The sequence below is a fragment of the Gymnoscopelus microlampas genome (genome assembly GCF_963454915.1).
Source record: "Gymnoscopelus microlampas genome assembly, chromosome: 20".
Lineage (NCBI taxonomy): Eukaryota > Metazoa > Chordata > Actinopteri > Myctophiformes > Myctophidae > Gymnoscopelus > Gymnoscopelus microlampas.
Genome location: NC_139957.1, coordinates 42,105,568 through 42,118,042, shown reverse-complemented (window position 1 = coordinate 42,118,042; position 12,475 = coordinate 42,105,568). Strand labels below are relative to the sequence as shown.

General features: G+C 41.9%; 1 protein-coding gene across 2 annotated transcripts in view; it reads left to right on the top strand.

The window, feature by feature from the left end:
- The window catches only part of LOC311036498 (uncharacterized protein), a 30,713-nt gene that overhangs the window by 15,643 nt on the left and 2,595 nt on the right, over nt 1–12,475 (top strand). For both annotated transcript variants that reach the window (XM_084045214.1, XM_084045213.1), the window contains exons 5-11: nt 3,487–3,612; nt 3,908–4,050; nt 5,116–5,200; nt 6,427–6,565; nt 8,232–8,467; nt 9,826–9,964; nt 10,358–10,473. In XM_084045214.1, coding sequence (XP_083901340.1) covers nt 3,487–3,612; nt 3,908–4,050; nt 5,116–5,200; nt 6,427–6,565; nt 8,232–8,467; nt 9,826–9,964; nt 10,358–10,473 — 984 coding nt within the window. The remainder of the gene's footprint in view (nt 1–3,486; nt 3,613–3,907; nt 4,051–5,115; nt 5,201–6,426; nt 6,566–8,231; nt 8,468–9,825; nt 9,965–10,357; nt 10,474–12,475) is intronic.

Below are 12,475 nucleotides of genomic sequence, written 5' to 3'. Positions count from 1 at the left end.
TCTAAACGGTTTTCTGAAAAACATATGTTTCTATATCTTTGAAGGTTTTCAAACTTATTCATGTCAAGGACCCCCAAAATGATATGTATTTGGTCGCGGGCCCCCATCTCAAAATATTTTGTACCAGGGACCCCCAGAAGCAAAGATTTGAGTTAATGTTTGCTTTAAAAGAATATATATATATCTATTCAAAGATTTGCACATATTTTCATGATTTTTCAAAAATACCGGTCAGGTATTACCGGTCAGGTGGGCACACTGGACATCTGGGCACACGAGTTTCTAGACAACTGGGCACACCGGATAAGTGGGCATACGGACATCTGGGCACACGAGATGAATGGGCACATGGACATATGGGCACACGGACATCTGGGCACACGAGATGACTGGGCACATGGACATCTGGGCACACCGTATGACTACCAAGGATTTTTGTGTGTCTTTGATATTTAAGTACCCCCCGCCCCCCCACTGTGAGAGAGAGACGGTGGGAGACATTGTGTAATGTCTGTTACTGAGATAGTGTATTGCAGTGTGTCCTTGCAGTTCTGACAGCATCCTCATCCATTTGTTGTGAGCTGTGTATTGCCTCTCCCTTGTGTGTGTGTGTGTGTGTGTGTGTGTGTGTGTGTGTGTGTGTGTGTGTGTGTGTGTGTGTGTGTGTGTGTGTGTGTGTGTGTGTGTGTGTGTGTGTGTGTGTGTGTGTGTGTGTGTGTGTGTGTGTGTGTGTGTGTGTGTGTTCTAGACTTCCAGTTCTGGCCAACAGAAAAGCAGGAGCATTTTTATAATTTCCACTCAACAACTTAAAGGTATATTAATGACATAGTAAAATGTTGAACATGAGTGGTTTTCCCCTGTAAGAAAAAAAGAAAAAAACTACCTTGTAATTATTTCTTTTTACAAAAACATCAACAATGGCAAATGTGACTGTGTGTGTGTGTGTGTGTGTGTGTGTGTGTGTGTGTGTGTGTGTGTGTGTGTGTGTGTGTGTGTGTGTGTGTGTGTGTGTGTGTGTGTGTGTGTGTGTGTGTGTGTGTGTGTGTGTGTGCGTGCGCCACCCCCCACTGCCCCATTAGCACCTTACCGAGATGTCCTACATAGGCCGAACGTTTTTTAGTTGGAACGGAGTTTCTACCTAAAAGTATGAATTTCCCCATTGACATGAAAACATGGTAAAATGCAGCGGTGTCACACAGCAAAGTGCCTTGACAATTGCTTTTGTTTGTTTCTCCAGTTTGAAATGCCAACACTGCAAATAGATGCAAGTGATAGCGAAGAGTCAGATGAGAGTGTCACCGAAGAGGCAGATGCAGTTTCTTACAGCATTATCCCGGGTGGCACACAGCGTGGCGGGCAGCTTTTGGTTGACAACCGTGGCTACACCTACACCAAGAAAAGCTTGCGGAAGAATGCTGCATACACCGTGTGGCGTTGCTCTGTACGTGTGCGTGGCCAGAAAGGTACAGCTTGCAGAGCCACAGTTAAGCAAGTTGGGGAGGCCTTCGTTGAAGGCACAATTGACCACAGTCACAAATTAACTAGTGATTTTGTGTGTGTATAATGTGTAGACAAACCATATTTTTGGGATCAACTGCACTGTTCAAGTTATGTTTTCTCTATCATAGCTTTTGGTTCAGCATTTTCTTTTCGCCTATTATTCCCTGTATTTTGAACAGTAGCAGAGGCTATTTTTCCCCTGTATTTTTTTAACAGTGCACTATTTTTTATTGTTGTTTTTTGAACAGTATTCTATTTTTTTTGTATCATTCCATTTCTGAGTAAGATATTTTTCAGTGGATTATTTTTAACAGGCTACTGTTTTTCATCTACTTTTGTAACATTACATTATGCTACTTATCCTAAATTTTCTTTCATTTCATATTTTAGGTAGGGTGCTGCATTTTTATCAATCATTTATAGTATACTTTAGCTATGTTTTAACCTTTTTTTTTACTTTGAAACTATAGTGTACTTTTGACCACACTACTATTTTGGCAAATAAACCATTGTTGTACCGTGACCTTGTTGTTGTTGTGTTTATTGTTTTTTTTAGGAGGGGTTTAAAGGTATTTGGACCTTTTGGAATAGCTGGAAGTGATCATTTCCCCTTGTTTTGAATATTATAGATCCCATGGCAACCAGCAACATTGGATATTAATGAGAAGCCTACATAATGCTGGATGTATTTATCCAACACAATATGCTTGTGTGGCGAAATAGATGGAAAACAATTAATTTGAATCTGAACTTACAGTATGTGTAAAGCGCACACTAGGCCTGGGTGAGTACTGCTGACGCTGTCTGAGGGGGGGAACTCAGGAGTGTCTGCTCAGGAACTCAGGAGCAGACAATTCACAGCAGGGGTTCACTAATCTCTGGATTTCATAGAAAGGGGGGGGGGGGCACATCAAAGCAGAGTGCCCAGCTGTCTTGTGTGCCCACTTGACTGTGTGCCCAGTTGACAGTGTGCCCAGCTGTCTTGTTTTCTGAAAAACGTATGTTTCTATTTCTTTGAAGGTTTTCAAACTTATTCATGTCAAGGACCCCCAAAATGATATGTATTTTGTACCAGGGACCCCCAGAAGCAAAGATGTTAGTTAATCTATTCTATTCAAAGATTTGCACATATTTTCATGATTTTTCAAAAATAGCAGATCTACAAGATCTGCTATTTTTGAATAGCCAAAAGTGTGAAATAATGCTTTTTAGCTCAAATGAAAAAGTGACACAGATGCATGGACATACAAGGTTTCCACCTGACAGTTACGATAGTCTCTAGAAGACTGTTACATTGGGAAAGCCAAACGCTTAAAGGCTAAATTCCACAGAAAACACAACATCATACGGACACATAAAAATGAACCGCAACAGGAAACGGGTATCAGTAAAGCCATCCCATTACATGGGACTACAGTTACGCACAGAGGCCATAGCATCCCAGGGTTTCTTTATGTCCACATAACATCATTATTTTTAGGTGGTCTATGGCATTGGTTCCCCCTGGGGGTCCGGGGACCCCCAGGGGTACTTGAGGGGGTTCCAGGGGGTCCCCAGCTAAATGGTGGATAGGAACCAAATGGACCCTTAAATGGGTCTGTAACTCTGAGAGTGTACAAATGGGTCTGTAACTCTGAGAGTGAACCAAATCATTTGGTTCCATTTGTACACTCTGAGTTAAATTAATATCGATTTTACAATATAAAATGGCGTCCCAGGGATAGAAATGCCATTAAATGGGGGTCTGTAGCCTAATGCATGTCAAACTGGGGGGTACTTGAAATTAAAATGGTTGAGAATCACTGCTAGAGAGCCAGAAAACAATCTTGCACATTAATTAAGTTAATCATCTGGGAACCCCCCAAAATAATTTGGGGGTCCTGAGCCGACCCCCAGTTTGGGAACCACTGTACTAGCCTATCATTATGTGTATGCTTTAAGTGTGAAAATACTTGGAGTCCTTCCTTACTATGGTTCTTCGTATAGGTTGCCATTCCCACCCACCCACCCAGTTCTGCAGAGGGTCATGCACACTACATGGAAGCAGTGGAGATGGCGGATCAATCCATCGCGGCAAATCCTCTGCAAACTCTGCAATTTCATTCGTCATTTGTAAGTCCTGACTGTCTATGAAAACATCATGCATGAAAAATGCAATCCTAATGAAAATGTAATATTTTAATTTATTCAGCGATTATAGTTAATTTCGCATGTATTTGTATTTCTAATTAGTTGCTGTCGAGTGTAGAGTGCTTGTAGATCTGCAATTTTTGTGTGACACTATAGTATGATGAAGTAGGGCGTTAATTTACGAAAATATAAAATTAAAATGTGGAGATCCGATGTTTCTGCCTGACAGCAAGGAATTGCCATTTGTACTATTTTTTTTTTTTCTATATATATATAGGCAATTCGCCAGATTTTGGAAGCCACTTATGAGGGCAGATCCATAGTGCAGAGCCTGGATGGAGAGCGGTCTATCACTACCAAGCAGAGAAAGCAACTGGTCAGACTCCTAGTGTCTCACCTGCTGGACAACATTGGACAAACGTGAGTGAGCTGCATATGAGCTGAGGCGGAAAGAACTACTCACATTTCTTGCTTAACACATTGAGTGCCATAAACGGTCCGGACCGTTTTTGAGAATCCATGCGTCATGTGCCATAAACGGGCCGGACCGTTTTTGGCCCTTTTTTTTTTAAATACGTGGGGCCTACGTGGGGCGCTCTAATTAAACCTTGGGATCATCCAAGGAGTCTCTGAGAAGGAGAGGCCGGGTGTGGATCCATGTCAAAAATCGGCCGCTCCAATGTTAACTCCTCGACTAAAAGCTTAATATCTCCATTTCTTTTTAACATGGTGGAAGTGAGCCGTTTACAATCGGCGATCACTCTGCAATGGAGGATCACGTTAGAAATATTATTGTTCCAGGCGTTAGTCGGGACCCTCCGCCGTCTCGCACGCACGCTTTGTTTAGTGCACTTCCGCGTCGGGGCTTCTACAGCATGAAACGTATCAATGTAAGTGGATGGAAGATAGGTTTTAATAAACCTCTGGCACACAATGTGTTAACCCATTGAGACCGGGAAAGCATCTGTGTCATTTTAAGATTTCTTAGGCTATTCAAAAATAGCCGATTTTCAAAATGCCAAAGTGTAACATACAGTACAGTAGGGCTTAAGTGGTTGAAGTGTGTTTAGTATTAATAATCTAAATCGGCAAAGTAACTTGTAAGTAACATTTTCAAATTATGACTGAAAATGCATCTCTAACAGTAGCATTTATTCACTGGCAAATAATGCAGGATCACTTAGGAAATTGGCACCGGGTGTTACAAAAATCGGGGGATACATTCTTTTTTGAAAACAGTAAAAAAAAAAAATAAAAAAATAAAGAAAGAAAGACAAAGGGCGTGTGCACTGTGCAGTGAACAAGAGAACTCAGAACTGCATCTCTTCTCCATACATTTTTCAATTCAGCGATTTCGATTTGTATTAGTCACACATTTATATGGATGATTACTGTCACATGATGATGATGCATGGTTACATTGTTACAGTACATTCCTCATGTCGGTCCTTCTTTGACAAACTTCATCAACTGTACTTTTAACAGGCCACCCTCAGAAACCAAGAAAGCCCTTGCCCTGGCGTTGGTGTGTGAATTCCCTTGTCTTATGGACGATACAGGCACTGGCTACGTAAGTTAATTCATTTTATGGATGAAGCACTGGCAATGTCATTTAATCCAGATGCACACAAAATAAGTAGTTGTTGCGACCGTAGGTCGCATTTACTATAGAAACCTGCTCCAGGTGTCCGTCCGTCCCTCCGTCACACACGTCCCGTCACACTTTTGCCCTGCTCATATCTCCGCACCCGTTGCCCCGATCCATGCCAGATTTTGCACACACACTCCTTACCTGCCAAACTACACCCTCCAAGGACCCCCGGACCTCCAGGGACCCCCGGCTGCCTCGGGGACCCCCAAGTGTAAAAAATGAGCACATGTGGACAACTTACCAAATGACCACCCCAACGGGGCTGCTCACGGGGCATTCCCGGGGACCACCCACTCCTGGTGCTCCAGAACGGATGCAAAAGTGGTGGCGCCCCCAGTGGAGGACCCCCTGCCACTGCAGCTCACATAAAATGCCGTAACTCGGGCTAGGAGCGTCCGGGAGAGCCGCGGCCGGTACCTATTCGTCCGCCAAGGCAACGCGGACACCCCACCCCTAATTTCTCACATGGCCCTCTTCTAGCGCCACCTTCAGGCCGCTTTTCACAACACATTTTTGCCCACTACTCCTACAGTTTTGCCCCTAAAAACACGCAAATTGCTACACACTACACAGTATGTGTACACTCATGTCATCAACATGCCTGCCACCACATTTCTTAGACCACCAAACAAAACTATACATTGCCCACACAACTAGGAACCAATCGCCGTTACAGCCCTCTTCTGTATACATGTGACCTACGGTCGCTTATCTCCCGATTAGGGAGTCTTACTGGTGTGCACTCTGCCTTCCACTTAAAGCTGCACTATGTAACTTCATCCTCTTCTGCCCCGGATTTGAACCTGGTTTCCTAAGCAAGTGCTGACATTTTGTTTTACCATTAAGCTAATAGAGCCTGCCTTCTTGCTCAGGGGATAAATTGTCAGATCCTGTGTCTAGGTGAGACATGGCCTTTGACACGGTCTCAATAAAAGAGCAGGGAGGCAGAATACAACCACCCCAATCGTATAAGTTATATATATATTGTATTAACGTACAAAAAAAAGTTACATAGTGCCGCTTTAAGTTAGAACGATTTTTTTAAACACCATATTTATAGTTATTGTTCTAGTTATGGTGCTTGTTGCGAACGGCACTGTATATCCAGGCCAGTGTAAGATGAATTTAATGTAATGTTGAAACAGGGAGCGTGGTACACCGCTAGTGGGAAACGCAAACCTGCCACGGGATTCCTGGAGGAGCGCTTGAGGAACGCCAGGAAGCGTCTGAGAAACCGGAAACGACAAGAACAACAGACGGACCAGAGCCTCTCTACAACATCAGGTCACAATCTGAAGTTACATTCCATTGACTCTTTTCGTTAGTCTGATATCACATTTCCAAAGGTTTTGGGAAATAATTGAAACCCGCTTTGTAAAAAAAGAGGACCTTACTATACATTGCATGTTTAGATTATTGATTATTATTCTTTATTCTTTATCAATCAATCAAGCTACAGAGCAGTGTTAATTTTGTCGACTAAGACTAAAAGACTAAGGTTTTGATATTTAGTCGACTAAGACTAAGGCTAAACAGTTTCAGAAGACTAAAATGGGACTAAGACTAAATGGTGTGTTATTCAAAAGACTAAGACTAAATCAAAATTTGCTGTCAAAATGAACACTGCTACAGAGTGTATGTTTTTGATTGATTGATTTAATATTTTATTAGGCAAAATAATTTAAAACAGCACAATTACATTTAAAATACTTTGTCTAAAAGGTCCGTCCAAAAAAGTCCTTGAGGTCTTGTTTCCATTGAGGTCCTTGGTATTCAATTCATACTTCATAGACATATATAGTAGCAACCAAACAGTTGAAATATCAACACATAAATACAGTAACGGGGGTCTCTCTGTCTCTCCATCTATTTTATTTTAAACAGAAAATGCATTTTCAGGTCGGGATACCAATGTTATCCAATCAGGAGAGAGAGCTCACACAGGATACAGATTAAACAAGTGAAATTAGAAGTGATGACACAAAGAAAAGAGCAGACAAAATTGGAACTGGAACACTAGTATGAAATTGAAGCTGATAAATAGACGGATTTCCGTGCGACGTCATCACAGAGCAGAATGCGCAATCTGCGCATGCCCGGGTGAAAGGCGCGTTCGAAAATACAGCCCTGAGCGGCAGTGAGCGCACTGGCCAATACAAACTAATAGGCGAGTGTGCTCCGGTGCGTAATTTCCAAACGCACCCATAGGCTTCCCCCTCCTCTGCGCGGTCATATTCCTCTCATGTTTACTAACAGGAAACCCGTCTATGGGTACTGCAGAGACATGGGAGTCCCCTGTTACTGAACAAGCACTCTGTAGCAATGATTACTAACAGAATATAGTGCTTTAACATTTTAACAAAAAAAAAAAACGTTTTGTTTTAATCAAGAAATATCACTTAAATAAGTACCAACGTGTCGTTTATCCGTGTGTTCGCCTCCTTGCGGTGCACCAGTAGTGTAATTGTCTCTCAAATTTTGCCAGTCATGGGTTGGGACATTTAATAGGCTATAGCTTTCATGCTTTTAGGTGTCCTAATTGTTCTTAAACTTTGATTAACACTTATGTTAACAAATACATGAAATAAGTAAATACATAATGACTTTGATGCACCTTCAACTCTGATTTGGTTCCATTTATACAGTTTGAGAACCACTGACATATATAGCAACATACGTAAACAAAAAAAAACTGTTAGGATTTAGAAGCAGAGGCAAAGATTTGAGTTACAAATGTTCGCTTTAAAAAATATATATTCAAAGATTTGCACTCATTTTCATGACTTTTCAAAAATAGCAGATATACAAGCTCGTAGTGCGGTACCGAGTGCCGCGCTATGAGCTTGTAGATCTTCTATTTTTGAATAGTCAAAGAAATCAAAACAACTACACAGATGCGTTCCCGATCTTAATGGGTTAAAAACAACCATAACCCTGGTTCTCTGTGCAGGCAATGGTAGCTTCACTCCCGCTCTTTATCAAGCTACAACAGAATCTTCTCTGGCTCCTGCCAGATTTCAAGAGATGGTTGACTGGTTGAAGGTCCATAAGCGTCCAGTGTCTCAAGTCGAAGCCTACATGAAGGAAACGGCTGTGTACAGAGGCAAGTGGATTCGCAGCGACGGACCCAAAAGCCTCCCGCAAATCCTGAACGAGTTCCCCAGGCTTGTCGACGATCCTGTCATGGTAAAGATTTTGCTATTGTGGTTTTGAATATTTTAATGACTGATGCTCTGCAGTGCACTACAAGTTTGCTTGTATGTTTACACACTTAAACCCTAGCCTTGTTCCCAGCCTTACTCATCTGCGAAGAGAAAAGCCTGGTCACGACCTAATGCAGAGAGTGTCTATAGGGGGCGGGACTTCCGTCGTACGTATTTCCCCCGGTAACAATATTTTTCGACCAATCACAGCACTTCTTTCATTCACCGAGAATGTAAACAGATTCGTCAACGTAATTTTCTTTGGGCGGTACTTCCGCCAAATTCCGGTACTTCCGTTTAGACAGTCAACCGACTAGGTCTTGTCCAGCGTGCTTAAACCCTATATATTTCGCTGACTGGGGTCCCACAGGGGTCTATTCATGTTCCCCTCCTTTTCTTTTACCAAATCTCTTCACAGAAATTGCCAATCCACAAGGTCACGATGCGTCACAGCATCACAACACATTGTGATTTTGTCAGCTATTTTCACTGAATATTCACCTGTTTTTGCATACTATTTGCCTGTTATGATGACATGGCCGGAGTAGGAACGCTACGGTGCATGTGGTTGAGCAACATAACATGAGACAGACTACTGTTGCACTGTGTATCAGCATGTCTGTGATTCAGTCATAGGCACTAGATCACATTAGGACAAGGGTTGACAATCCCAGACTCTGACTAACTTAAATCATTTACCTGTTGAACTGACTGCCTGGTCAATGCTAGTATTATCATTCTAAAACAGTGGTTTTCAACCCTTTTCATGTCAAGGTCCATTATTTATTGGGCATTTGAGCCACGGAACCACCGTTTGATGAGATTTAGCCTCTCAGACCCAAGACTTAGAATATTTTGTTATCGTTGGATAAGATTTTGTCCACAATTACATCCATGTTGTATTGATGTTGGTACCAATAGGAGAGATAACAGGCAAACGTTGATCACAATAGCAATTCTTCTACATTCACTATAATTGTGTAGACTTTTTGTTAATTAAGTAATGCAGATGTTTTACTCTTGAGAGAGTCAAATGAAACCAAATGGACCCGTAAGGGTCCATTTGGTTTCATTTTCCGCTCTCAAGAGTTAAAGATCTATAAGGGTCCATTTGGTTACCAACTCTCCATCATTTAGTTGGGGACCACCTGGAACCCCATCAAGGACCATCGGTGGTCCCCGGACCACTGGTTGAGAACCACTGATTTAAAAGAATGGATCTGTCAAATTGTCCCCTAAACCTTTTCCCTAACAGGTGCCTCCCGGAAGCTCGTGTCATTTCTTCAGACACTGCTCGTTCGAGTTACATTTGTTTTCCATGCGTTTTCTAAAATGTATCAGATCTCACAAGACTTTCAGCAGCTTCATCCCAAGGCAGTGGGGAGACTGTTGGAGAACTGGCCGTCCATGAGCGACAGAGTACTTGCATTTGCCCAGCGAGAGGGAAAACTGCCCCTGGTGCTGGACGACGTGACACCAGGTAAACTTCATCAGACATTTATAATCGACTGAAATCATAGGGGGCTGGACAATTTTTTTTTTTTTTGGGCGGTGTAGCCGCCCCTATAAGTGGGGTTGGGACACCTCATTAGTACACCCTTCGCTGTACTGTGATTGGCTGACTCTATTGGCTGTCTCATATGTAGCTTATATTATGCCCACATAGGCGGACAATTCCGAATATGTCACATATATATCTGCATATATATATATATATATATATATATATATATATACTGTATATACATAATATATTTCCTTTACCCCCCAAAAATCGCCTATGACTGCGATGAATATATTCAGCAAACCTCTCATATGAACAGGCGTTTTACATGTTAAACACACCATTATGTATTATGCTCATGTTGTTTAGACAGAGCTTTGAAAGTCCTGCCGACTCTACTTCCTCCACCCATCTATAAGAGCGAAGGAAAGATCTTCAGACCCACCATAGAGGAGTCCCGCAGGTCCTTCATTGACATCCAACCTGTACGTTTTACTTGACTTTTTCTACTTCAGTAATGGTGGACGTGTGCGCGCGCGTGTGTGTGTGTGTGTGTACATTGTGTTTAAATCAGGAGGTCTTCAACAGGGGGTCCGGGACCCCTAGGGGGTCCTCAGAGTTACTACAGGGGGTCCGCCAAATATTTGTGTGATATGATTTTTCTTTTTACCTTAACCTCTTGAACCCTAGCATCCCTTTTCTGAGGAGAACTTTAGCCAAAAATAGCAGATCTACAAGCTCACAACGCCTTGCGCTGCGAGGCGTTGTGAGCTTGTAGATCTGCTATTTTTGGCAAAGAGGTAATAGATATAGAGGGGAAAAAGAGCAGACCAAGTAAACAAAAAAAGTATAATCTGAAACAATTTTATACAACATAGAGTAGGGTCCCTGTTTCATCTCTCTCTCAGCTAGCTACCTTGGCCTGACAACGTTGAAGACCCCTGGTTTAAATATTAGAATAAGAATCAGAATCAATCTTTATTGTCACATTATCACATTACTAATAAGGTGGGTGAAATGCCTAACTGTGCAGGTTCATCAATGCAGTTAAAAGATAGTGTCATGGCTGACTCTTGCCACGACAAATAATGGTGGAGGGAGACCAACGTAAAGTGTAACAAAGTATGTTTATTAAATAATAAACTCTAAAAAAGGCAACTAGGGCATATACTGAAAGTAAAGAGACATGATAGAACTGGGTAAATCTCAGTGGTGGAAAAAGTACTGCCATTCTTTACTTAAGTTAAGTATCAATTCCTCTATGTAAAAGTACTCTGTTACAAGTAAAAGGCCTGTGTTCAAAATGTTACTTGAGTAAAAGTACAAAAGTATTGCCATCAAAATCTACTTGAAGTACCAAAAGTAAAAGTACTAAAATGTTTGAAAATCTACAAGCTCACAACACGCCGCGATGCGACGCGTTGTGAGCTTGTAGATCGGCTATTTTCAAATAGCCTAGGTATAAAATAGGGCAAAAGTGGTTAATGTATGTTTTATAATATAATCATTTATATCTGCAAAGTAACTAGTAACTCAAGTTTTCAAATAATTGTAGTGGAGTAAAAGTACAATATTTGCCGCTGAGATGTAGTGGAGTAGAAGTAAAAGTATTTAAAATTGAAATTCCTCAAAATTGTACTTAAGTACAGTACTTGAGTAAATGTACTTAGTTACTTTACACCACTGGTAAATCTAAGGATCCAACGAGGTGGGGAGTCACTAAGTCAGTGGTGTGCATGAGTGGAGCGTGGTGTAGTGCAGGGTGTGTGGATGGAAAGTAAAGTCAAACATAATATAACAGGGCCATGGAGAACAGAGTAGGGCTGGTGGAGACAGTAGGTCTGTCTCCTCTGGATTTCACTTCCGAATGGCATGAGCAGGGCTTTTTATAGACTCCTGGAGGCACCGGGCCCAGGTGCTCTCCAATGAGCCATTAGCAGGTATGTAGACTGCCCCACCCTGTTCATCTAGGAAGATCAGTATGAGCAGAGCAGACACTCCCATAACACTCCATATAAGGGAGTGGGGGCATCACAATAGACCCCTTAACAGACGACGTCACACTGGTTGCCAGCGTCATACTGCGCAAGCGTCAAACCCATTCTGTCAGGTCTCGCTAGGGCGCGCAGCACTAGCCAACACACAAGAGGGGGTTGGGGTGTGCTGAAAGCAGCGCACCCCGAAACAACAGGTTGAGAATTGATTGCATGAAACAATCACCTGTGCATCCAGTCTCAATGTTGGTAAACAAATAATTGGTCTATAGAGAAGAGAATAGAGAAGGAAAAATAAGTGCAAATGTAACAAAATGTAAAAGTGCATAATATGTAATTCATGTTTTGTAATAGATAATAGAATGCAATGCATCCTATTTAACTAATTTCCATAGATCTTCTTTTTTTTTTAAGGAGTTATAGTGGCATAATTTTCCCAATTCGGTTTGCCACTTTCACTAGCTTGGTGTAGGCTTTTATGACACGTACTGTA